This window comes from Nannospalax galili, unplaced genomic scaffold (assembly GCF_000622305.1).
Source record: "Nannospalax galili isolate Female #2095 unplaced genomic scaffold, S.galili_v1.0 scaffold1051, whole genome shotgun sequence".
Lineage (NCBI taxonomy): Eukaryota > Metazoa > Chordata > Mammalia > Rodentia > Spalacidae > Nannospalax > Nannospalax galili.
This window is the reverse complement of record NW_008331995.1, coordinates 4,718,777-4,743,689: the sequence shown is the minus strand read 5'-3', so window position 1 is coordinate 4,743,689 and position 24,913 is coordinate 4,718,777. Positions and strand designations below refer to the sequence as shown.

The window sequence follows — 24,913 nt, the reverse complement described above, 5'->3', positions numbered from 1 at the left end:
TACATATTTATATTATATATATATATAACCTGTATATATTTCTTTGCTTTCTTTACTTTCTCATGCTTAGCAAAGCAGGATTGTTTATTGAAATATAAGAAGGACTCTAGCAGGTGTCCAGGTCTTATTGTAGGTAGAAGTTGGAGTAGGAGACTTGAGATTCCCCTTACTATTTAGTACAAAATGTACATAGAAAGGCTGGCAGTTTTACTTTGTGGCAGTGGCCTCATGAAGTAATACAGAGTCTTTGACCCTCACACTCACCTGTGTTCCTAACATTCCTCCTGCTTCCTTCTTCAGTCTCTTCATGTCTCCTGAAATCAGAGATGAGAACCTTAACTTGATAATATCCAGTCAAATTGATTTAAGGAAAACATTGTTCTAGACTGATATCCACCGTACCTAATACCATTATGATACATTATACTGTTAAAGAAAAGCACAAACAATATTTAGGTCAGTATGTTTTAGTAAGGTCCATCCATTACCCCCTGTGTCTTGTGTGAGCACCCTTGCTGTGAGGCATGTCTGGCCTTACATTGTTATGATCTCAGACTTAATTGAGTTGCATTTTTCTTTTCCTACCATGCTGCTTTTTACTTGTTTTGTGTTTCTTTTTTCTTCTGAATTTAGGGTCTCAAGTAAGTGCTCTGTACCTTTCCAGTATGTTCATTTCCGGGTGGCAATAACAAACTATTTAGGGACTGCTTTCTGTATCGTCGCCTAGAGCTTTCTCATTACATTGGTTAGTCTCAGTTGTCAGCTTTATGACATCTAGAATTATCTGCAAAACTGGCCTTTGTAACTGATTTGTGAAGACCTGCCCACTGTGAGTGGCACCATCCCCTGGACTGGGATCCTCATCTGTGTAAAAAGAGGAAAGTGAGCTGAGTGTAAACATCTATCACTGTCTGCTTCTTGACTGTGGATGCCATGTGCCCAGTTTCCCCAGATTCTGCCACTGTAACTTTCCCACAGTGATGGATTATAACACTGAATTGTGAACCAAAATAAACCCTTCTTTCCTAAGCAATTTTTGTCAGGAAATTTTATCACAACAACAGAAAAAGTAGCTGAGCACCCGTGAACCTTAATACCAGACCCTAGGTCCTCTTCAAGAAAAAAATCACACCATCCTTGCTCTCTAATGGTGCTTTTAATATCTTCGTCCACTGTGTGACTTTATTCCCATCAATTTTTCGCTCATCGCCCCCTTTTTTTTGTCCTTGAGTTCTATGTTAAATCCAGGCTATATGTCCCTATCCTATGAGGAGCAGTTTAAGGAATGATTGCTCCAACTATCCAGAGGCAGCAGTTAACAGAGTGACATAGACTCCAGCAGCAGAGGCCACTAGGGCAGGGAGGATGGCTTCTGAGAAGCAGGGTGGCACTTCTAATTCCAGAAGCCTACCCAAACTCCAGGACTTGTGCCCCTGCCCACGGCCTTGGGCATTGTTTATTTATTTGTTTGTTAGTTTATTGTTTGATTATGACAGAGTTTCATGAGGACTAGGCTAACCTTTGTCTATTCCTTATGTAGGGAAGGATGACCTTGAACTTGTGATTTCCCTGCCTCACCTCCCATCTAAGAGCTACATGCCCAGCCTCTCCCACAACTTTGATGGGAAGAGCCTTGTTGTTACCTTTGACAGTAACTCCATTCATAACAGAGAAAGTAAAAGTTAGGGGCACACAGCCCTCACTGAATGCTACCACTGTCACATGGACCAGGAAGTCATTTTACCATTTATCGGTCTATCTTGACGCAGCAGTGAAAGCATTTATCGGTAGATCCATGTTTACATCCTTGTGCGACCATTAACTAACTACTAGGCCTTGTGATCTAGCTCACACACACACACACACACACACACACACACACACACACACACACAAAAAAAAAAAAAAAAAAAAAAAAAAAAACGGTGACAAGAATGAATCATAGCTCATGGGAGTTTGATGAGACTCAGATGACTTATCAAATACTGTGTAGTAATAATAACTAATAGTTAATGGGTACTTTATCTTAGTTAATTCTGGAACCAGCCTTGCAAAGTGGTTATTGTTACTATCCCCATTTCAAAGATACAGAAATTGGGGACCAAAGACATTAACTGATTCATGCTGCCAGAGAGGGACCCATCAGCAGGAAGATCAACGTACTGCATGGGTAGAATTTTACAGCTCCTCAGAGTTAGGTTCATCTTGTATGTCTCTTTGTTGCTTGCCTCGTCTTTTTGACTTGAGGAAGAAAAAAAAAGGTATTCTGCTCTGTATTGCAAGAGATTTCCCAATATGAAGATGAAGGAAAAATATCTAAATGATTCTAGCTTCAACAGTGAAAAGGGCCACTTGCAAAGGAGGCAGTGCCCTGTCTTTGAAAAGTTTCAAATAGCAGCTGTCTGACCCTCCGAGGTCCTGCTCATTGCTAAGATGTCCTGGTTCATCAATCTCCTTGGCATGTACACACTGTATAAGACTCCTTTGTCTATTAGATGAGGTGGGAAGTACACACATCAATGGGCTGTATGCTAAATTGCTCAGCCTTTACTCTTTCAGAGTGAAATTTGTTCAGAATCCTACCAACTATAATTTTCTAAGCTTCACTGACACATCAGAATTTCCCTAATACTTCAAAAAGTGTGTGTGTGTTTGTGTGCTGAGGGGTGGGAGGGATATCAGATTTTTATTTCTTCTGGTTTTAGTTTTGAGAAACTTGTGCAGTTATTAAAAAGAATTATAAGCATCATGTCACACCATCATTAAGAATGTTCTGTACAAAGTGAGTGCACTGCTAGGTGAATTTGTATGAATTATTCCATGTTTAAGACAGACGTTTTGTACTTATGAATAAAATTGTTTGAAGGGAGGAAATTGCAAATGTACAGTTTTCCTCTCCTTTTTCAAAGCCCTCAGCATTGTCTGGGAAGGCAACAGCAGTGACTGCTCTGAAAATGAGATAACTCTGGCACCTTCTTGGCACTTCTAGATCTCTAATTATTTCTACTCCATTGTCAAACAAAACAGTTAATGCACCAAGTGTCTCAAAAATTTATGCTTACATTGGTGAAGCATCAACACTATATGGCTGTACTATTTTTTTTCTTTTGAGACCAGAATTTTCTTTGCCCCTAGTTTTCATGACTCATCTTTTCTGAACTCATCTTTCTTATCCTTTGAAACTTCCTCTTCGGAGAATAAAAAAGCTTTCTTCATCATTTTTCCCCTCCAATTCACAAGGGTTCCACTTTTAAGTGGAAGAAATAATGTTGGTTTTTCTGCAGGGATTAATAATGAATTCCTCTTCTGTGCTGCACTGCACTGGCCTCTAGTGGATACCTGTCACAGTTATGGTCTATATTTATCTTGCTTTATTGTAATGCTATACCACATATTTTAATAATTGGGGGAAATCTGTATAGAAGAATATAATCAGAATTGCTGGGAGTTTGAAATACATTTCTTTATGAAGATAAGCTTTATGTGAACAGAGCAGAGCATGGTGGCACATTTTTAATTCCAGTACTCAGGAGGCAGAGGCAGGCGGATCTCCATGAGCTCGAGGCCACCCTGGTCTACATAGTGAGTTCCAGGTCAGCTGGGGCTGCTGGGAGACCCTGTCTCAAAAAGATTTAAAAAAACCAAAACTTTCTGTGAGTATATCTATACTTACCAATATGCTTGACAAACTTAGATTATCTTCTGCACTCTTTAAAGATGGGCTAGTGGAGCTGGAAAGATGGCTACCCCACTATGGTTTAGACCACTTACTGCTCTTGCAGAGGAGCCTTATTTCAGTTCCCAACACCCACATGGTGACTTGCAGTCCTCTATAACTCCAGTTCAGGGGTTCCAACACCTTCTTCTGGCCTCTACAGCCTCCTGCATGAATGCATTGCACGTAAGCTCATTCAGGCACACACATACACCTAAATAAAAATAAATATTTTTTAAAAATTAAAAATAAATGTGGAATTGTGCTGTTAATTACATGCACATTGCACATGAAAAATTCCCTATTCATGATTGTGATTTTAAAAGAAAAAGCAGATGACATAAAACAAGCTACCATAACAATGTTTAAGACAGTATCACAATGGAATGTTTTCCACATATAAAATTTAAGAAAAATCATCCAATTTACAGAAGTATAAATCCACATCAATCCTAGCATGTGCAGTTTAGTAAATATCAATACCACACAGGATCCATTTCAATTTTAATACACATTTGTAAATAATAAAAGTGTGTCCATGTTTCTTGGCATGCGCTATAAATTCAAGTGCTATTTATATTCTGTTGAAAGAGCTAGCTATCCTCTTACTCAAAAGAATATACTCTGCCCACCAGTGAATCAACAACTTAACTTTGAATTATTTGATCACTGACTCATGATTTTTATTTGTAAGTTTTTCTGCTTCAAGGTCTCATGAGGATGTGATCAAAAAGTTAGCCAGATCTTCCTGTCTTCTGAAGACTTACTCGAAGTCCTTCAGAGCTGAAGGCTCTCCATCCGAGGTGACTCAAATGGCATTTAGCAGGAGGTTCCAGTTCATTGCTATAACTAGAACTCTCTGCAGTGTCCTTATGACATGGCAGTTGGCTTTCCTCAGTGTTGAATGATTGCAGGAGAAGAGAACAAGAAACCCCAGACCTTTATAACATGTCTTCAGAACTGGCACAGCAACACTTCCATCCATTCTACTAATGAGAAGCAAATCTTAAGTCGACCGTGCACTCTAGAGGAAGAAAATTAACACCATGCCTCGGAGGGAGGACTGTTTGGAATTTGTGGTATGCAACTACCACAGAAAGATTTATCACAAATTTAATCATTGGATTTGAATATATAGAAGGGACCTTTTAAGCTATACCAATGATATGGGGCTGGAGAGATGGCTCAGCTGTTAAGAGCACTGGCTGCTCTTGCAGAGGACCTGGGTTCAATTCCCAGCACCCACATCAAGGCTAACAACCATCTATAACTACAGTTCCAGGGGACTGTGACAGCCTCTGACCACCGCAGGCATTGCATGACATGAGTGCACTTAGATGCAGGCAGTACACTCAGATACAAAAAAAAAAATTAATAAAGTAATAAAGAAGCTATGATGTCATAGAACTACAACCAGGCCAAGGGTCTGTATTAGCCAATGTGTGACCTTTGGTCACCAGGTATTTCTGTACTGTATGTCCTCTGTAAAATATAGAAAGCAATTGCTTTTTTATAGGGTGGTGGTTAAATACAAATTAATACGTAAAAAAGAGCACCACAGAAAAGCATCTGATTTCTAATAAGTGATCAATGAATGTTATATGACTTTGGGCATTAGAATTAATGCTGTCGTATATGAACTCGTGTAATGTAACTCTTCAGCCCTCTCTTTGCTAGTCTAAGAAATCTTGCTTGTTCCTCCTGTACCTCTTCCTTAAACTTGTTCTCTTTTTCAATTTATCTCTCTCTGTTTATTCCACATTCGTTCATTCATTCATTCATAGATGTAACAGTTCTTACCAAAGTATATTATTAAATACCAAGATTTTCCAAGTCCCTTGAAAAGAAGTAAAACTGGAAGCCTGGGGAAGGTGATAACATCACGAGAAAAGTGGTGGTGGGTTTGGAAGCATATCTTAGGATGCCAATACCTCTGCCTAGGTGAGGGCTTACACACATTAATCCTTGAAGACAGTGGTTTTCAGTTGTGTTTTATCTAGTAAACTCAATATTTTTAGAATACGATTTCTGGTTTTGAAAATGGAAAGGTCTAGGCACACGAGGCTCTCATTCCCATGCCATGGATTGTACAGCAAGCCTTCTTTCAGAAGAAGCATGTCTTCTCTGTTTGGTCCTTCTGTCTTCTGTTGTCTTTTCTGTAACCCATCTATTCATTTGCTCAACTGCCTGGCCCTTGAGCGTGCTGAGTTTAGAAACCTCTCCAACTGGAAATCAGCAGCCTGCTGTTCAGTTAGTAGATGTTCTCAGAAGATGCATGTTGTATAGGACTGTCCTCCAACAAATGCCATCTTCCTGAGCTCAGCTAAGATCATCACCTGGACTTGTGGACTGTTCATACCCCCATGTGGAAGGAGAGGCAGGGAGAGTTGCAGGACTGTAGCCTGAGAATCCAGGCACACCTCCCAACCAACTTGTGATGAGCAGTTGAGCTCTAATTGTATGTGACCTGGGAGACAGGCTAGAGTACATAGGCTGGAAAAGACTAGGGGAGGGTCTTTCTCACCAGTTGGTGTGGTATCATCCATGCTTGGGTGCAGCCTTAGATGGGGAGGACCCACACTCCTGTAAGTAACCTCTCACTCATTGCTCTGTAAATAAGCCCAATAAACTCATTGGTTTCCCAGAATGCATTTTGCTAAAATCTTACCTCAGTTTGTCATTAGGACCAAGGGAGAAGGGAGTAGATGTTTTTTATATCCCTCCAAAGGAATCTTGGCAACAGTGCACCTAAAATTTCACATTTCTCACATGTCTATTAAGACTGCCTGCCATTTGGGGAACTGGAGAGATGGCTCAGAAGTTAAGAGCACTGGCCATTCTTGCAGAGGACCCTGGTTCAACTCCCAGCACCCACATGGGGGCTAACAGTCATCCAGTGGAATCCAACACCCTCTTCTAACCTCCACAAGCACTGCATAACATGGGTGCACTTACGTACATGCATGCAATACAGTCATACACATTAAATAAAAAGAATAAATAAAATATATAAAAAAGGAAAAAAGACTGTCATTTTGAACATTAACATGAACCAGAATAATATTCCTAATCTCAGATCAGCCTAGGCAGAAGGTACTGTCTTTCCAACTAGCTGATAAGAACTTAGGAGTGTATTTAGATGACACAGTGTGAAAAGACACTCTACTTACTGATCATACTGTATGGCAGAAATTGGCGTCACAGGAGGCATCACCTAATCAAAGCAAGTTAAGTGGAAGATGTCTTCAGCTAGTGAGCAACCCAGAAGACGATCCTAGGATTTCCTAAGTGAGAACTTAGATAGAGACGTATTGGTCATGGTTATCTTTTACCACAGAGAAGTGCTGCGTATTAGCTTGCTCCCTCTGGCTGACTCAGACACCTTTCTTAAACAGCCCAGGCCCAATTGCCCAGGGATGGCACCACCCACAAGTGGGCTGGGCCCTCCTACATCAATTAGCATTAAGAATAAGGCCTCACAGACATGGCGACTGGCCAATTTGATTGAGGCAATTCTTCAGTTGGAGTTCCCTGTTCCCAAGTGACTCTAGGTTTGTGTCAAGTTGACATCTAAAGCCAACTATGACACCACTGAATCTAGCAGATAGGACAATACACAGTCATGAAATTAACTCATTCTGAGGAACATATGTGATGTGGCTGTGTAAGAGTAGGCTGCTACAAACATGGACTCTTGTCTAGGTGTTTCAGAGACTAGGTAGAAACAGGGTAGGGCAGAGAAAAGAAACTCTACCAGGAAGGAAAGGAAGTGCTTATCCTAGTCCATTTTTGATTGCTATAACAGGTTAGCTGAGTCTGGGTGAGTTACAAACAGGAGAGGAGTGTTGTGGTTCATAGTTTCATAGTCAGGGAGTCTGGAAAGTCCCCAAGCATGACTCCAGCATCTGCTCAGCCTCTGGTCTTTCTGCTGCACTGTAACATAGCAGAGACCATCATAAGGCAAGATAGTGCACGTCAGACAGACAGAGCTCATTTTTTTAACTGAGCCACTCCCTCAGTAAGACACTAATCCATGAAGGCAATAATCCATCCACAAGAGCAACCCCCACCTCCAGCCCCTCCACAGTGGAAATCAGTATGCCACATGTGTTTCTGCAGAAACCGATTACTAACACCATGTTCTTACTGTGTGCACGTGACTGACCTGACCAGGTGCTGTTTAGTTCTTAAGCCACATGGAGGTTTTAAACTTGAATACCTCTGTTTCCTTCTCCTTGGTTTGTCTTGGTTGCTAAGCCATCCTACAAATACCCCCTCTAAGTATATTTTGTCATTAAATATTATAGGCCCAGTAATTGTTTGTTTGGTAAAACAGAATAATGTAGCCATTGAGATAAATGTGAGGAGATGACTTGTAGCCAGATCACTGGCATTTCCTGAAAGGTAAGCCTCACCTCAGTCCATGGCTGCAGAGTCATGTTTTTACTTACAAACTGTCTTTTTGGGCTGGTCTCTGTGTTACCTGCATGCTTTAGCCACATAGGATTTCAGTCTTATTAGGCACATCTTTCATTATGCTGAAATAAAAATTGCAAGTCACCTTGTAGATGGGCTTTCCTTAGTTTTTGTTTGCACTAATAAACCAAATAAAGCCATTTTGGTGCTAGGAAGCTCATTTTTGCCTCACAGGCTATCATCTGTCATTTATAATAGACAGGACCCAAGATAGTAAAGCATTTGGCTTGTTTTCCTTTTTCTGCTTTCAGCTTGATAGATCCAGACAGCTAATGAGCAGTAATTTCAGATTCTTAGGTGTTATCCTTTTCCCAAGAAGAACTAGAGGAAACAAATGTTGATAATACCAGTTAATGGCTAGTGCTGATGATTTTAAGACTTATTTTACCTTTTCCTTCTTTTTGTTGTATAACTCATGACCCTAGTTATGTTATACAAAGGGTTAAGTGAAACAAAGATATTTTTTTTAACGCTTCCAGTTCTAGAAGGTTTAGCTTTCACAATAAGTAGATCTTTCCCAAATTCAAAGGCCAGTGAAATAATGTTTCAGTCAGCTCAGTGTACACAGAGTCTTTATTCAAGAAGAGATTGATGATAGTATAGCTTGGGGTTCAGCAGCCCAGGACTAGCAGATAGGGGGCTCTCTTCCATTCTGAAATGAAACTGAGAGAAGAGGTGGTTATTTCAGCCATTGAGAAAGCCTTGAAATGAAAACCCTCAGCTATCTTCTGTGGAGGGATACAGACATTAAGGTATCCTCCATGGGAAGGACCTGCCTTCCCTCTCCTGCTTCAGTTCCTCAGATGCCATGTGGGAAAGGAACCCAAAGCCCTGGTCATTATAGTCAGCCTTCCAGAGCTAAGTGCAGGGTACAAAGGAGTAGAGAGAGTGAAAATAACACAGCACTGATATCCCACAGGTTATGATGGTCTGTTGAGCATGTGCCTCAGGTTATAGAATATTCTAGAAGCTTTTTGTAAGCAGTCTTAACAGCTGGCAAAATTTCCGGAAGTCAACAAAAGTTGGCCATTGGTTGAAGATGTGGTCATCTGATTTTGACACTGTGATGGAATCATTTGTAGCAAGCTGTAGGGGAATATTTTGCCAGCATAACTTGCTCTAGACCTCCCATATGACATTTGTTGAACGGCTAAATGACTAGATCAGGCTTCCACACAACAGATGACATCAAGGTCAGCGACAGCTGTAATTTCAGGGCATTGTCCTCAGCAAAGGATGCTTTTGGGTGATGGTGACACTTGATGCTGCTGTAAGAGTGGCATGAGTTTTGTGGTTTCCTTTCCTCCTGATATTAAATACTAGCAGGTGTGATTCCTGCTTGGGCATTTCACAGGACCCCTAATGCAAGTGGAATGTTGACCCACATAATTGTTCATTGTTGTTTATTTGATTCTCTGTTAACTGATTTGAATTTAAATTTGTGATGTTAAAGAATATTAACAACCATGAATTTTACAGTGTAAGATTCTGGCTGTGGAGTTTGGCATTGGGAAACAACTTACCTTGGTTAACAAAGGGGGGATTTTAGGAATTGCATGGAAAATTCATTATAAAGAAATTTGTCAGTAAACTTATTTTCACAAATATACCAGTGAGATTTATTATACATGTAACTGTATGTATATGTTTTTTTAAATTCTTTAACTTAAAATAATTTTAATACAGGGCTAGGGAGATGGCTCAGTGGGTAATAGCACTTGTTGTGCAAGCACAAAGACCTGAGTTTGAATCTCTACCATCCGTGTAAGAGCCAGGAATGGTAGCATATGCATATAACCGCATTGTTGGGGGCAGAGACAGGTAGATCCCAGCGCTTGCTGGCCAGTCAGCCCAGCCCAAATGCTAAGCTTAAAGCTGAGTGAAAGATTCTGTCTCAAAAGATGAAGGCAGAGAACAATAGAGGAAGAACCCAATGTCCACACACTTGCTCCCTTGCATACACCACATATCTCATACATGTGTGCACACATATGCAAAATAATTTTAACATAAATTCTAATCGATAAGGAGTAGTGTGTAAGATACTGATATTTAAAATAGAAGCTTTTATTTTCACCCTTCCCTGTCAGATATTTATCTGCTGGGGTTTTGAGATGAGTTTATATCAAGCCATTGTTCTTGTAGAAATCAAAATGATCAAATAGGTTTATTTGAACAGATGTATGAATAGTCACAGAATCATTATGTGCCACCTTCATCTTACATTAGACTTGTTATTTGCAGAAACAGTGGGTTTTGCTATTAACTAAATTTATCTTCGTTTCTCTGTAGTGTGAAGTGTGAATCTGTGTGGTCCTAAGTTTTAGCTGTCTGCTTAGCCGATTTTTTTCTTAATTGATGTCAGTCATAAAGGAGAAGAAATTACCCATAGAAGTTTTTCTTCCCTTTTCTGTAGGAACAGTTACCCAATGGAGGCCATTATGTTACAAAGATAGACAGATAGACATCCTGTTTATAGATTAATAAATGGGTCCTTCACTAAGTTGCCAATTCTATGGCTGTTATCTCTATTATCTCTCCAGTTAATGATGATGGAGTACACATACTCACATTCATCAAGATGACATAAATCTGAGGTGACTGGATAAAATACTGCTCACAAAGAAGAAGCTGATATTCTTAATCTGTACCAATGTGACTCCCATACAAATAAAATACAGTATTCTATTTTAGTTTCTGTTGCTATAATAAAGTACGCTGACAAAAAGCAACCTGGGGGAAAAGGTGGGGGTTTTTTCCTATAGTCCATCACTGTGGAGAAGTCAAAGCAGGAACTTCGAATAACTAGTCACACAACATCCACAGTGAGGAGCAGGGGAAGATCAATACATGCAGACTGCTCGCTTGTTTGCTTGCTCAGCTCATTTTTCCACTCACACAAAGTTCAAGATTGCCTGCCTAGGGAATGGTGCTGTCCACCGTGGTCTGTGTCCTCCCACATCAGTTACCTTAATTAAGACAGTCCCTCACAGGCATTCTCATAGGCCAAGCCAGTGTAGACAGTCCCTCACTGAGACTCTCTTTCCGGGTGGTTCTAGGCTGTGTCAAGTTGATAATGAAAACTAGCCCTCACGTATAGATACTGCTTTATAAGCAATGAGCATCCTGACTTGAAAGAAGTTATCTTTTGAGCTCAAAAGGCAGTTTTATAATCAAAGTAGTTCTTTTTTTAAAATGATGTGTGTATATGAGGGGGGACATTACACATGCCATAGTATAGCTGGGGTGGTCAGAGGACAAGTTTCAGGAGTCAGTTCACCCCTTCCACCCTGTTTTGAGGCAGGCTCTCTCTTGTTGTTTCTATCACTGCGTTGCAAACTCCAGGCTAGCTGAACTGTAAGTTTCTAGTCAGTTCTACGTCCACCTCCCACCTTGCCATAGGAGTACAGGGGTTACAGATGTGCACAATCATGTTTTGCTTTGTACATGAGTTCTAGGGATCCAGCTCAGGTCTTCAGCCTTGCAAGATGAGTACTTTTACCTGCTGAGCGATCTCTCTGGCACCCAAAATATTTTTCAACAGTCCATTCTAATACCTCATTTCTTTTTTCTTTAATTTATTTTTATTTCATATGTATGAGTGTTTATGCCTGTGTGTGTATAAGTGCACCCATGTCATGCAGTACCTGCGGAGGTTAGAAGGAGGCGTCAGATCCCCTGGAATTGGAGTTATGGACAGATGTTAGCTGCCATATGGGTGGGATTTGAACCGGGATCTTCTGCAAGAATAGCCAGTGCTGTTAGCCACTGAGCCATCTCTCCAGACCCAAATAATAGCTCATTTCTTAAGTAAAAATTGTATGTCTGTCTGTTGTTAAGCATTATGGTACCTATTGGTAAAAGTTGTGAACATCTCCTCCTCTAACCTCCTCATCCTCTTCCCTCCCCCCCCTCCACCTCCTATGCTTCAGATGGCTCTTTGGCCAGATTATACATTACAGTTAGTCTTACAAGAGCTATTTTAAATGTGTGGCACTCAAAAAAAGAACCTCACATTTGCCATTCTGAATGTCCAAGTGTCTTTTATAATCATGGCAGTAGTTAGTATTCTAATCCAAAAAATATATGAAACATTTTTATAAAAGATACAAAACACATCTGGACTTTTCTCTCAGGTCTTTGTGTTTAGTCCTTTTAACTCTTTGTCTCCTGTACCCAAGACCAACCAATATATCTATCTTCAGAGAGTTTTCCTTCCCTTGAAAGTCCTATAAGTAGTTGACTTAACCACCATGTCTATGCTTTCTGGCAGCTGAGTCATTTGCATCCCACCCCTAGCCTAGACAGGACATTCAGTTGCTGTTCTCAATTGTGTAAGCCTTCCTCTTAAGCTATGATAGCTTTAACTCTAACAGCGAAAAACTGGGCATCTCTGTGGGAAGCACCTAGGTGTCTGAGCTGCACAACCACAATTGTTCCAGGCCTTGAACACTTTTCTTGACAGCTCTCTGGAGATCATTTCCAACCCATTGACTCCTCAGAAAGTGATTAAATTAGAGTGTTATAGGTTAGAACACAGATGGTTTGCTAAAGCTCTCAGAAGGTAGAAACCAAGTTATTTGACCAGAAGATGTTTTTATTCAAGGAAATACGGTTTTAGATTTTATATGGTATGTTAGTCAACTGCCTGTTAAGCTAGTATTCATAATTGAATGTTGCCTAGGTCCTGCATAGTGCAGGGAATCTGTATTCATTTTGTGTATATACACCTAAATGTACTTAATTAATGATATCCATTGGTGGTTATTTTGGTTGTGAATTGAATTTCCTTATTGTTTGGTATTTCCTGGTAAAAATCATTAAAGGAGGAAGTATTAACAGACAAAAATCTTAATTTCTAATTTTTCAGCTATATATTATCTAACTTCAAAGTAAGGGACACAAATATATAAAATAATTGTTTTAACTCTAGTACTCCCCAGGCAGTATTGTTAACAGGTCAAAGACCTCTCCCACAGAACTAGGATATGTCTCTGTCATCATTATTGATGGAGCATTCCAAACAGCCAATTTATAAAGGATAGTATCACCAGGTCTGCAGTATCCATTCTACATTGTTCTGAAATTTGCACTAATGGTATCTCTGGAAATATATTTTTCCATTATAATTTCCTTGGTCATAATTACTGACAAGAGCAGTGTCAAAAGAGTGAATCTCGGTGTCAAAAGGGATTTTTCACTCTGCGCAGAGGGGTCCTATTAGGGATATTTCTTCTAGTTCAGGACATAGTCCAAGTTTGGATGACCAAGACTTCCTGCCGTCATTGTCATCTCCAGCCCCATTTAAACAGGGATTGCATGTCATCAGCTCTGAACAGTTCTCTTATCAATAAACAAGAAATATTTTAGGTTGTGAAGAACCAAAACCCATTGTTCCACAAAAATTATAAAAGATATCTTCATTCTTAGTTTTAATTGAGCAATGAAATTTGCAAACAAGAAAGATTTAGGCACAAAAAAATATGACTTTAGAATATGCCCTTGAACCGTGGTGGCAGGGCTCAAATAGAGCAGGGGCCTGACTGATCATGGGAGTCATCAGTGATAGAGGAGGTACAGCTGGAGATGGGGGCGGGGAAGAGCATGGGCTAGAAGGAGACTGACCTGGTTCAAAACTGATCATCACTAGTAGCTAGTTGAACTTGGCTACTTTTTTTCTTGTTCAGACAGGATCTGCCTGTAGCCCCAGCTGGCCTACAACTCGTTCTGTGGACCAAGCTGGCCTCTATCTTACAGAAATCATCCTCTCTGTGTTTCCTGAATGCTTAGATTAAAGACTTGTTCTACCATACCCCAGCTTTTAAAAAATTACTTTTTAAAAAATTATGTATTTACTCATTTTTATTTTTATGTGAATGAGTGTCCTACCTACATGTATATAAGTGTTCCACGTGCATGCAATGCCTACAGAGGTCAGAGAGGATGTTGGATCTCCTGGGACTGGAGTTACAGTGTAGCCACCATGTGGGTGCTGAGAGCTGAACCCAGGTCCTCTCTACAAGAGCAGCCTTAAGTGCTCTTAACCGCTGAGCCATCTCTCCAGCCCCACTGACCATGTTTTCTTAGGCTCTCTGAGTTTGCATGGATACACAGGGGAAGGTTGTGGTATGCAATTCCTGGCACCTGGGAAAATTAGCACTTGAAAATCTTAATCCTCCACAGAATTTTATTTGTAGTCAATGGGGAGAAGATGGCAGATGTGAATAAAGAATTCACAAAGAGAATATTTAGATGAAGGACAAATGAGACTCATTTTCCAGGTTCACTGCAGCTGTTCTCAGAAGTCAAACTGAATGGAAATTTGGCTTCTTATCAAAATATTGTTCCTGCATGATTCACCCATCAGATGTCAATGCCATGCTATCACATTGACAAAGGTGGAATAAAATGGTTGGATTTACTTTGATTGATGAATTTACTTTGATTGATGAATTTAAAATGCCAGAATGTTGCTTGGTGTTAAGGGTGATGTTTAAGAGATTTCCTTTTCATTCTGAGATTTTGAGGGCAGAATGTGAACACAAAAGTGTTTTCTTTTTCCCTTAAAAGAAATTAAAAGGGCAGACTGGGTTAGGGATGGTATTTTCTTAAGAAATTCTGATTTTTACATGGCATTAGTAGATATTCTGTGCATTAGTTGTTTGAATTTGTACAAAAGAAAATGCAGCACATGGTGAGTTCAGCATCTGTAAATTCAGCCAACCTCAATGAAAATACGTGAAAAAAAAATACGTATGTACTAAATATTCAGATGCCTTTTCTTGCCATTATTCCTAAATAATACAACATTGCAAGTATTTGCCTAACATTCACAGTGGATTAGGTGTTGTAAATAACCTAGAGATGTTTTAAAGAATACAGGAGGACTTGGATAGTGATATGCAAATATGCCATTTTACACAAAGAACAAGAGCATCTGCAGATTTTGCTGTCTGCCGGAGTTGGGTAGGGGAGTCCTGGAACCAGTCCCCTTGGTATCAAAAGATGAGTGCACTTTCAGGCTTCAAGAAATCTCCACAGACTACAAAACAGACCTGGCCCACCCTTCCAGATTTCAGCCAAAGGCAAATCTGGTCCCTATTGAACTGATCTGTTGGTTTATTTGTAAGAATAAGACAAAGCCTGAGATTGAATTCCTCACCTGAATTGCTTCCTTATTGACTGAGCCCTTTCAGACTCCCCTCTAATTTAGCAGAGTATTTTTATTAAAGCCAGGCATACAAACATCAATTATCTAAGCTGCATCTAATTTCCTTCACCATTTATGTTCCTTCGTTGGTTGCCAATGGATTAGAAGACATGATTAGAATTCAGCAGGAAAATAACAACAAAAACGAAAAACAGTTCTAGAAAAACAGATGCTTAGACAAGAGCAACCAGTGTTCAGAATTAAAATAACTTGTGCAAAAAAAAGTCTTTATTTTGACTAATCTAAACATGCTTGCTTGATTTTTATCAGCCTAATGCCCACTGCAGTGGAACTAAATTTGCCTGCCGAATTGAAATGAGCAGAATTAAAAAGCAGTAGTTGCTTTACCATGCTTCATGTGTAGACTACAATATACATTGTGTATATGTGTGTGTTATATGCATGTGTGCACATATATGTGTGCAGGTACACTCACCTGTGGAAGCCCAAGGATGACATTAGGCAGCTTCCTCTATAACTTTTTTTTTTATGGTCTCATCATCAATCCCCCAGGATCCACCTGTCTCTGTCCCTCCAGCATTGGGTTTAGAGGCACATGCCACCATGTCCAGCTTTTACATGGGTGCTGAGAATCCAAACTCGGGTCTCCATGCTTGTGCTGCAAGCACTTTACCCACTGAGGACCCAGCCCTGCTATAGCATAATTTAAACACAGCATAGTACTTAACCACATGCAACCAACATTGCAAAATGGCCATCTGCTTGCAGAAACGTCCTCTTTGTTTCCAGGCAATGTTATGGAAAGAGAATAAAGAAAGCAGAGGCTTTGTTGTGAACTTGTTAATCGTACAAGTTTTTTTTTTTTTAAAGGAGTAGTAGTAGAATTGGAATGGACATACTTATGTAATAGTCCACTTCAATAGCCTAGGCTATTAATGATGTTAATGACGTTAAAAAAATCAATGCAACAAAGACACCTTAAAATCCAAACAGTGCTGACAAATATCAAATGGTGCAAGAAAAAAGGAGTGATGATGAGGAACAGAAGCAAATTGTGCCTGCATGACCCCTACTTGTTTTTGCAAATAAAGTTTTATTGAAACACGGATAAACACTTTCATTTTTACAGTTTCTATGACTCTTTTGCTGTTGCAGTGACCACGTTGAATAGTTGTAATAGAATCTGGCCCACAAAGCCCAGATTTACTGACTAGATCGTAACAGAAAAAGTGACTAACCCTGGTGTAATATCACAGGCTTCCTTACAATTGCCTGGCTCTTCCTGACTTCTCAGCACCCAGACACTGAATCGAGCTGTGACTACTATGAACAGCAGGCATCCCTGAGCTCCCTCCCTGAGCCTCAGTTTGTCCATACAATGGAAGTAATAAAGCTTGTCTTGTGATTTTACTGTAAAGCACTGAGGATGCTAGGTGTGTATTAGTTCCATGCCAATCTCTCTGATATCTTTGTAGGCCGCAGGCTTCTGAAAACTCATCTTGTAGCATTTACCTCCAAGAGTAGGCATGATCTGGCTGCTTCAGGCCAGCCTATCTCATCCCCCGGCATTCAGCATTCCATTTCTCGAAGCCCATTCTGAACAGGTGTTCTTCACTTTCTCAGAGACACCAGCTCTTTTCAGTCCCTGAGCCTTTCCCAGATAGGCTCTGGTCTTCAGATCCTCTTCTTTCGATCCACCTGACCTCTTCCTGGCTGTCCTTTGGACCCTGACTTACATGTTTCTATAGGAGGCCCACCCTAAGTACCCACTCTACCATCTTATCCTGTAGTTCTCATGTACCTGCACTTCCCTCCCCTTCATAACTAGTCGCCAGTTTCAGATGTGGGTATACAGCACTTTTGCCTGATTTATAATTTTTTTCTTCCCAGCTTTGTTGGTCAATGGAGTGCCTACCTCAGAGTAGACCCTCAAGAATGTCTATGGAATAGAGAACTTGCTTTCTCTTGAGTAGTGGCAATATTCACGTTTAGTGAAAGAAATCCTGATAATATTAAAGAAAAAGAACTGAGTCTTTGAACCCAACATACTCTCTATGGAATCCAGCACATGATGTTTCTTCACCTGAGTCTCAGTTTTTTCGTCTGTAAAGTGGGATCAGCATTATGTAGTTCAAATATTGATGACTGAATTGCTGTAATGAACGAGAAGATTCTAATCCCTGCTTGTCATAGCTTTGCCCCACTTCCAGATGTATTTCTCTCTCTCTCTCTCTCTCTCTCTCTCTCGCTCTCGCTCTCTTTTCTTCTTCCCTCCCTCTCCCTCTCTCTCTTTTCTTTCTTCTCTTTCTTCCTCCCTCCCTCCCTCCCCCCCCTCCCTCCCTCTGGAACCATGGAACTCTAAGCCCAAATAACCTCCTCTTTCTACAGGTCGTTTTGGTCATGGTGCTTTATCACAGCAACAGAAAAGTCACTAATACACTCCCTCACATGATACTCATGTGTCAATCATGGAATATAATTAGCCTGCCATCTCACAAATGCTCTGTAAATATAGCAAATGTGTCTGTGACAACTAAACTAATATATTGATTCTTAATTTTGGACACTTCTCAGAAAGTTGCATGCGAAAGCAAACTTTCATAGAGAATTGGAAAGAATTCGCAGTCCCCTTGCAGCTCTGTCCCTATCCTACCAGCACATATGTTATTACCAATTGTGTGTTATGAATTGCCATTAAGGGCCTTTAAGACCATGCCTATTGGAAAGGGAGTTGTGGAACTGATGTAGACATTCCAAACGTATTGTATGTATCAGTTCATCTGAGGAGAATCTCTAGTTTTTGCCAGCTATACAAGAGGATCTATGTCCAAGGAAAGGGTTTTAGTGTTGCGTCTTGTTATTTGTCTATTTGGGATTGAGAGGAACTAAACAAAGAGCAAAGAGCTTTTCTTTGCAAAACCAAACACACAGAATCCTTTGAGAAACTTGTATTTGGATGGCCCACCTACCTACATAGCTGCCAACAGTTGCCCCAGACTCTGCCATGAGGGCAGCTGCCTGGGACCTGGGAATCTAAGCTTTGTATCTGGCACCTATGTTACCTCTTTAGATGATCTTTATTTTTGTGCAAAAGTAAATAGCAACCCTGATGATTCTCACCAAAACCACAGAAAAGGCTCTGTTCCTAAAAGCACCATGGAATCTTCTAGGAGCACCTTGGAATGCTTGCAATAGACTTACATCAGACTTTTTATTTAATAACTAACCTTGATGGATGTTTAACAGCCTTACTTTGAGGCCTATACTAATTTGGTCAGAGGTACATAAAGGACAGTCTTTGCTCCTTGCCCTCCTAAGTCAACTAAGTTCCAAGGGACTATGAGGATCTCTCAAAATGTCCTTTAACTGTGGTGTGTCACCTGTCCTCTTGATCATGGAGATGGAGACCCCACCAAATGGACTTGAACCAATGTCCAGTCTACAAAGAGGAGGGTCAACACAGAGGAAACATTTCTTCCATTCTTCCAAGTGAAGCCAGCAACGGTCAAGCAGGACCTTTGACTTATCTTCACATAGATGGAAATGGTTAAAGAAAGAAGCCAGAGGCTCCTCCCAAGCCCATGTGATCTCTGAGAAACAGATCCTCAAACAGCCTTAAGAGTAAAATAAATTGATTTATCTGGGCCAACTGTATGGTCTTAAACACCCCAAAGGAAGGTATATCCAAAGATTAAAGGGATCATTATAATTCTTTAAGAGTCCATGTGTATAACTAAAAGCTACATAATAAGAAACAATGCCAGACAGGAGATACCTTCCTTTGAGTTGTTGGCCAGGGTGGTCCAAGAGATTCCCAGACAGTAACCCAGCATAGAACTGGGAAAATGAACAGCAGGCCCAATCTTATCTAAAGGAATATTGGCAACTGATTGCTGTTAGATGAGGAAAAGCTGATCTTCTTAAAACAAGGAACCCTAGATAGGCTGACTAGATTCAGCTGATGGACAAGCACTGGAGAATGGCTGGGGATGCCAACAACACAGTGGACAGTAACAGGGATGACAGAGTATATGGGCTCCAGTGGCAGGAGGGGGGAGACTATGGGAGGGTGCCGTTTGGGATGTGGATATATAGATGAATAAGATTGTTTGGGATGTTCTATATAAAATACACACCCAAAAAATCAACAAATAAAAATAATGAGTTATATTTGAGGAGGAAGCATAACAATTTGCTCCATGTTAATTGGTAGAGGTGAAACACATTACCATTGAGATCTACCCGATGATTTTATATCCATGCTCAGGTGGATCTCAAAAAGTAACTGACGGTGATTAGTTAATAATCAGATATATAGAGATTAGAGATGCATGTGCAAACATCTAAGTGTTAGTAGCATTAAAAGTTTTTTCTGTATGAAACAATGTATTTTAAAATGAAATGGAGATCTTTTTTAAAGGTTAAAACCTCATTCAATTTTATGTCTTTTAGGGTTTATACTGAGTTCAATATTGTATAGCTGTATTGGTTCGACTGTGAACCTAAAAATTTCCAGCCAATTTTGAAAACTTCCTCGGGCATTGCACGACACAGGTGCACTTACCTACATGCAGGCAATTAAATAATTTTTAAAAAATAAAAATAATAAATAATAAATTTTAAAAACATTCTCTGTACCAAGAAAAAAACAAACAAATAGCAGCAACAAAGTTAAAAGCTGACTTGCAGTTATCATGGAACAGCAACTAAGAGCTGTAAAATGAATGGACGTGTGAGGCACCCGTTGAAAATGTGACATGCTTTATAAATGCTAAATAATAATAATGATGTCATGGGGCTCTCATTTTTAAACTGTCTTAATTTCATTCTCAGTTTGAGCTTGCAGATTACAGTAGTTAATTATAGAAATTGGCCCAGAGTGAAACCTTAAATCAGATTTCCATTAAAGTGCATGACTGCAGCAAATTACTCTACAGTGAGAGAAAAGGCAAGACTCACAAGTCCTCTGGAAGGGGTTCTTCCCACCACCCAGGAGGTACTTTTTTCTTCCAGTGCAAGGTGGGACACTGTGTCCTGAGCAGTCCTGTCTGCTAAGCCAAGCAGCAGTATGTCTCCTGTAGTTTTTCCTGTAGAAATCCTAGCTGCCTGGGGAGTCCTCATTCCGCTCTTTCTCTGCCCTCTCCAACTTGTTTTCATTCATTCCCCTAATTACATTATAATTCCCTCCTTCCCTCTCTCCCTCCCTTCTTCCCTCCCTCCCTCCTTCCCTGCTGACTTTCATACCCTCTCATGTCCCAAAAGGTCTGTATCTCTTAATCTCTGTCTTCTCTCTTGTTTGCTTTTATTGCGTTTGTTTTTGTTTGGGTTTTTGGATTTTGTTTTGTTTTGTTTTGTTTTCTACTGTCTCTGTCTACCTCCCAGGAAAGCTACTATCAAATCTTGCATTCACCCAGCCCTGAGAATCAAAGGAACAAGCCAGAGAAGCCAAGCTTCTGGCTCTGGCCCTGGTACTGGTACCTTGCCTACATTACCTCAGGTTACCTCCACTTCAACCTGTTTCTCAGTGAGCTGATTGAGTGCAATGTCTGCCTTCGTCCTGGTTACAGTCTCGTACTTAAGATCCTTGGATTCAATGCTGTCTAAACTTGTTGCTTTCTCTTTAGGTAAAGGTTGTTATATGAAGATTATCTATTTTAATGTTGGACTTGCATTAAACATATAAGATGTGAGAGCCTCAGGAGGATTGATACCCACTGAGACAGCTCCACATTCACAGTTTGTGTTTGACATTCACTCCAGGGCATTCACCCACTAAGTGCAGTTGTCAGAGGGTCGCAGACATCTCCTTCTCACTCCCTCCACTCTTGTCTATTTAGGTAAATTCACATAAGTTCATGTGAACTGTATAGAATAAGAATAACACACAGTTTCAAATAGGTTAAGCACATTGACCCTCTCGAACTCATTGATAAGCTGACATCTGAACTTCTCCTTCAAGGATGCGCAGGTAGAACATTGCAGAGGCATATAGGTGCCAGTGTGTATTCACCTGAATGCCTAATTCTTGCTCAGGACAATTAGTGAGACTCTGCAGTTCTTTCACAGACCCATAGTCATCAATACTGGTGAGTGTTTTTCTTCCATTGTTCTGGCAAGTTCCTCTCCATCCCACAGTTATTTGGAAAGGACTGCTATACCAAGCCTCAGTGCTAACAGCACTTAATCGCTGTCATTAGAAAGCAAGCTTCTGCTTACCCATTGGCCTGCTGTGAGCGGTAATGGGAGATTTCTTTCTTGGGAGGAGTCCCAGTCCCTAATTGGTCTGAAAAGTATTGCTCATTTATCTTATTAAGTCATTACCTTTTTACTTAAGTTTAGTAACTTGGTGCCCTCATTTTATTCATATTCAATATAGCTGTAGTATGCTGGACAAAGTTTACTTACTTGCTGGCTAGGTAACCTGTCCACTTGTATCATTGCTTGCTGAACAAATTCATGTATAAATGTCCATTAAGAAAGTACTCTTAGAACCGTGTGGTAGACATTGCACATTATCATCTTGTTGACCCCTTTCAGCAGCCTTATGGATGTGGGACTATTACCCCCATTCTGCAGCATATCAAGAGAAGTTGACATAGCTTAGCCAGGTTCTCAGCTTTGGCAGCCGGCACGCATCGGTAGATGGTCATAGACCCAATGTAGACCCAGCTAATGCACTGCAGCATGTTGGCTGTGTGACCTTGAATGCTCCCAAAGCTTTCTCCACTATAGACAGCTATCCCCACTGTGTGAGCAGAGCTCTGGGAGGGATTGGACTTTTTTAAGTGAGAATTCATGTAATGGCGTTTTTTAAAAACTGTTAAGTGCTGTACAAATGTAATATATTATTTTCTCTTGTGTTGTCTGCAGTTAATTTATCTTATCTAAACCACAGATCTAAAACTGGCATGCAGCGTATTAGTGTAGCATAGTTTACTTGTGGCTGCATTGTTGGAATTTTGATGCCTCAGGCTTGATGAATAGCTGTTTTCTGTGGGTGTTATCAATTCATCTACGTAATGAATTCTCTTCATTATCTCTTTTGTGTTAATTATACAGGATTTTGTTATATCTATTTATCAAGTCAAGTACAATATTTTTTGTCCCACATGCCTCTGAATATGGAATATGTGCCAACAGGTGAACGTGATGGGGTTTAAACTGACATTTCTGAAAAACTCCAGTTAGTGTCTTGGCTTCCTCTACATCATTACTGTGATGTGAGGGAGCGTCTCTTTATCTCTGTTTTCTTTTTTTAATGGAAAAAGCTGTTATCTTAGATAATTAGATTATCTCTGGTTTTTTAGAATAAACCTCCAGCATATTAAGGAGGTACTGAGAAGTATGGAAAGATTGGACTCTACCTAGCCATAAAACAACACACAATAAGTTCCTAGTTTTAAGCTTTAGGCATAATAACAAAATTTACATACATATCATAGAGATAAGAGAGATAAGTATATGAAATTTTAAATGACACTTCATTTTTAAAAATGAAAGGTGTGGAGCTGGAGAGATGGCTAAGAGGTTAAGAGCACTGACTGCTCATGCAGAGGACCTGGGTTCAGTTCTTAGAAGCTACCGGTGACCAGTTCTAGGGGATCTGACACCCTCTTCTGGCCTCCCTGGGCATTGCACATTCCTGGTGTTCTTGCATACATGTAGGCAGAACACTCCTACACATAAAATAAAAATAAACAAATTCAAAATAATTTAAAATAAAAAAATAGTTACAAATAGCAGTATTTAAGAACCCAGAAGGCACTGTATATTAAATAAAGAAAAGAACACTGAATTCATTCCGAGTTCTGATTCCCCTGATGAGATAGGATGGTGATAGGAGTTAATGTGGGTTATGTTTAATGTTATACATTGTTGTTTATTCACTACTGAATTTTAATTTTTGTGACATTCTGGTCTGTTTCTAGTGTTTTATGCTCTGTGTGGAAAATAAATTAAATAAATAAATAAGTGAATAAATAAATAAATAAATAAAATTATATAAAAGCAAGGAATTGTATTTTTACCCATCTCTATTGTTTAGCCAAAATGTTTTGAGACTATTGGTTGTCTGCATTTTGATGAGCACCTTCCTGTTTTGTGTTTCAGGTGGAAGCCATCCTCGTCAATATTTTTGGTGGGATCGTCAACTGTGCCATCATTGCCAATGGAATCACCAAAGCCTGCCGGGAACTGGAGCTCAAGGTACCCCTGGTGGTCCGGCTTGAAGGTAAGTCATGGAGTTTTCAATGCTGATACCCTTCTCCAAGGTTGTGTGCCCAGCATGTTCTAGACCCACAAACTTCCTGAGATGGCATAGAAAACAGTGGATTAAATAAGGTGGAGCAAAGGCAGTACCACAGACTTTCCCTGAGCTTCTAATAGGCCAATACAATTGCAACCCTTCACAGGGATGGTAGATGTTAAGATTGTCCAGATTTGCCCAGCTGATTCCCAATTGAAAACCCTCCTGTTATGGAAACCACAGATATAAATAATACATATATGTATGTATATGTACATATATATGCATATATGTAATAACAAAATAGAAAATTGTAGAATTACACTGAAATAAAAATTAGTGAATTTTGTTTCATCTTCTCAAAAGAATCAAAACAAATAATATTATCAACATATGATTGACTGCAGGAAATTGATATTGGGACGGCAAAGGAAACCACAGATAAAATGGGGAGAGAGAGAGAGAGAGAGAGAAAGAGAGAGAGAGAGAGAGAGAGAGAGAGAGAGAGAAATATGTTTTATAAAAATAACTTAAAACTTCAGTAAGAATAGTGATAATGTTTTACAAATCCCTTTTCTACCTAGGTTAATATGTGTTTCTGTATTAATACTCTTGTAAGGCATTGTTTTGGTTAAAACATGTGGCCTCAGAGACATGCATTTGGGCATAGGAAGAAATTTTTTATTTTGTTTTTAGTTTTGTTTGAGACTAGATCTCCCTATGTAGTTCAGGCTGGCCTTGAACTTCCTATGTGGCCCACTCTAATCTCAAATTCAAAATCCTCCTGCTTCAGCCCCTCAAGTGCTAGGTGTGCATCACCATGGCCAGCTATGAGGTGTGTATAGTCATCGTTTACATAGCTGTGGGTTTTCTTCCTTGGTTCTATAGTAAAAGTCTCTAGACTAATTTCCTTACTAAAGATGTTCTAATGTGGAATGGGAAATTGACATTTTTGTACTATGTGTCATCCACACTAAATCGATTTCACAAATACAACCTCAGGCTCCCATCATTTTCTAAAATTTCAGTTATGCAGATATTCTAAAGGTTGACACAATTCTAAATACAATACCAAAATAATCCACACTTGTTACTATCACTACCATCCTTATCAGGACAACTTTTAAAGCTGTTAAGTTCACAGTGGTAGATGCTTTGAATTTTTAGTATGAAGTACAAGTTTTATCTTCAGCCACAAATAGGTTTTGTCCTTGAAGTGACAGGTTCACTTCACTCATTTTTGAGAAAATATCTGCCGAATAACCAACTCTAAATAGCTATAGTGTGTCAATTGGTCTTTGAAGTA

General features: G+C 39.8%; 1 protein-coding gene across 1 annotated transcript in view; it reads left to right on the top strand.

The window, feature by feature from the left end:
• The window catches only part of Suclg2 (succinate-CoA ligase GDP-forming beta subunit), a 307,192-nt gene that overhangs the window by 263,304 nt on the left and 18,975 nt on the right, over nt 1–24,913 (top strand). Inside the window, exon 10 of the mRNA XM_008827131.3 lies at nt 23,472–23,592. Coding sequence (XP_008825353.1) covers nt 23,472–23,592 — 121 coding nt within the window. The remainder of the gene's footprint in view (nt 1–23,471; nt 23,593–24,913) is intronic.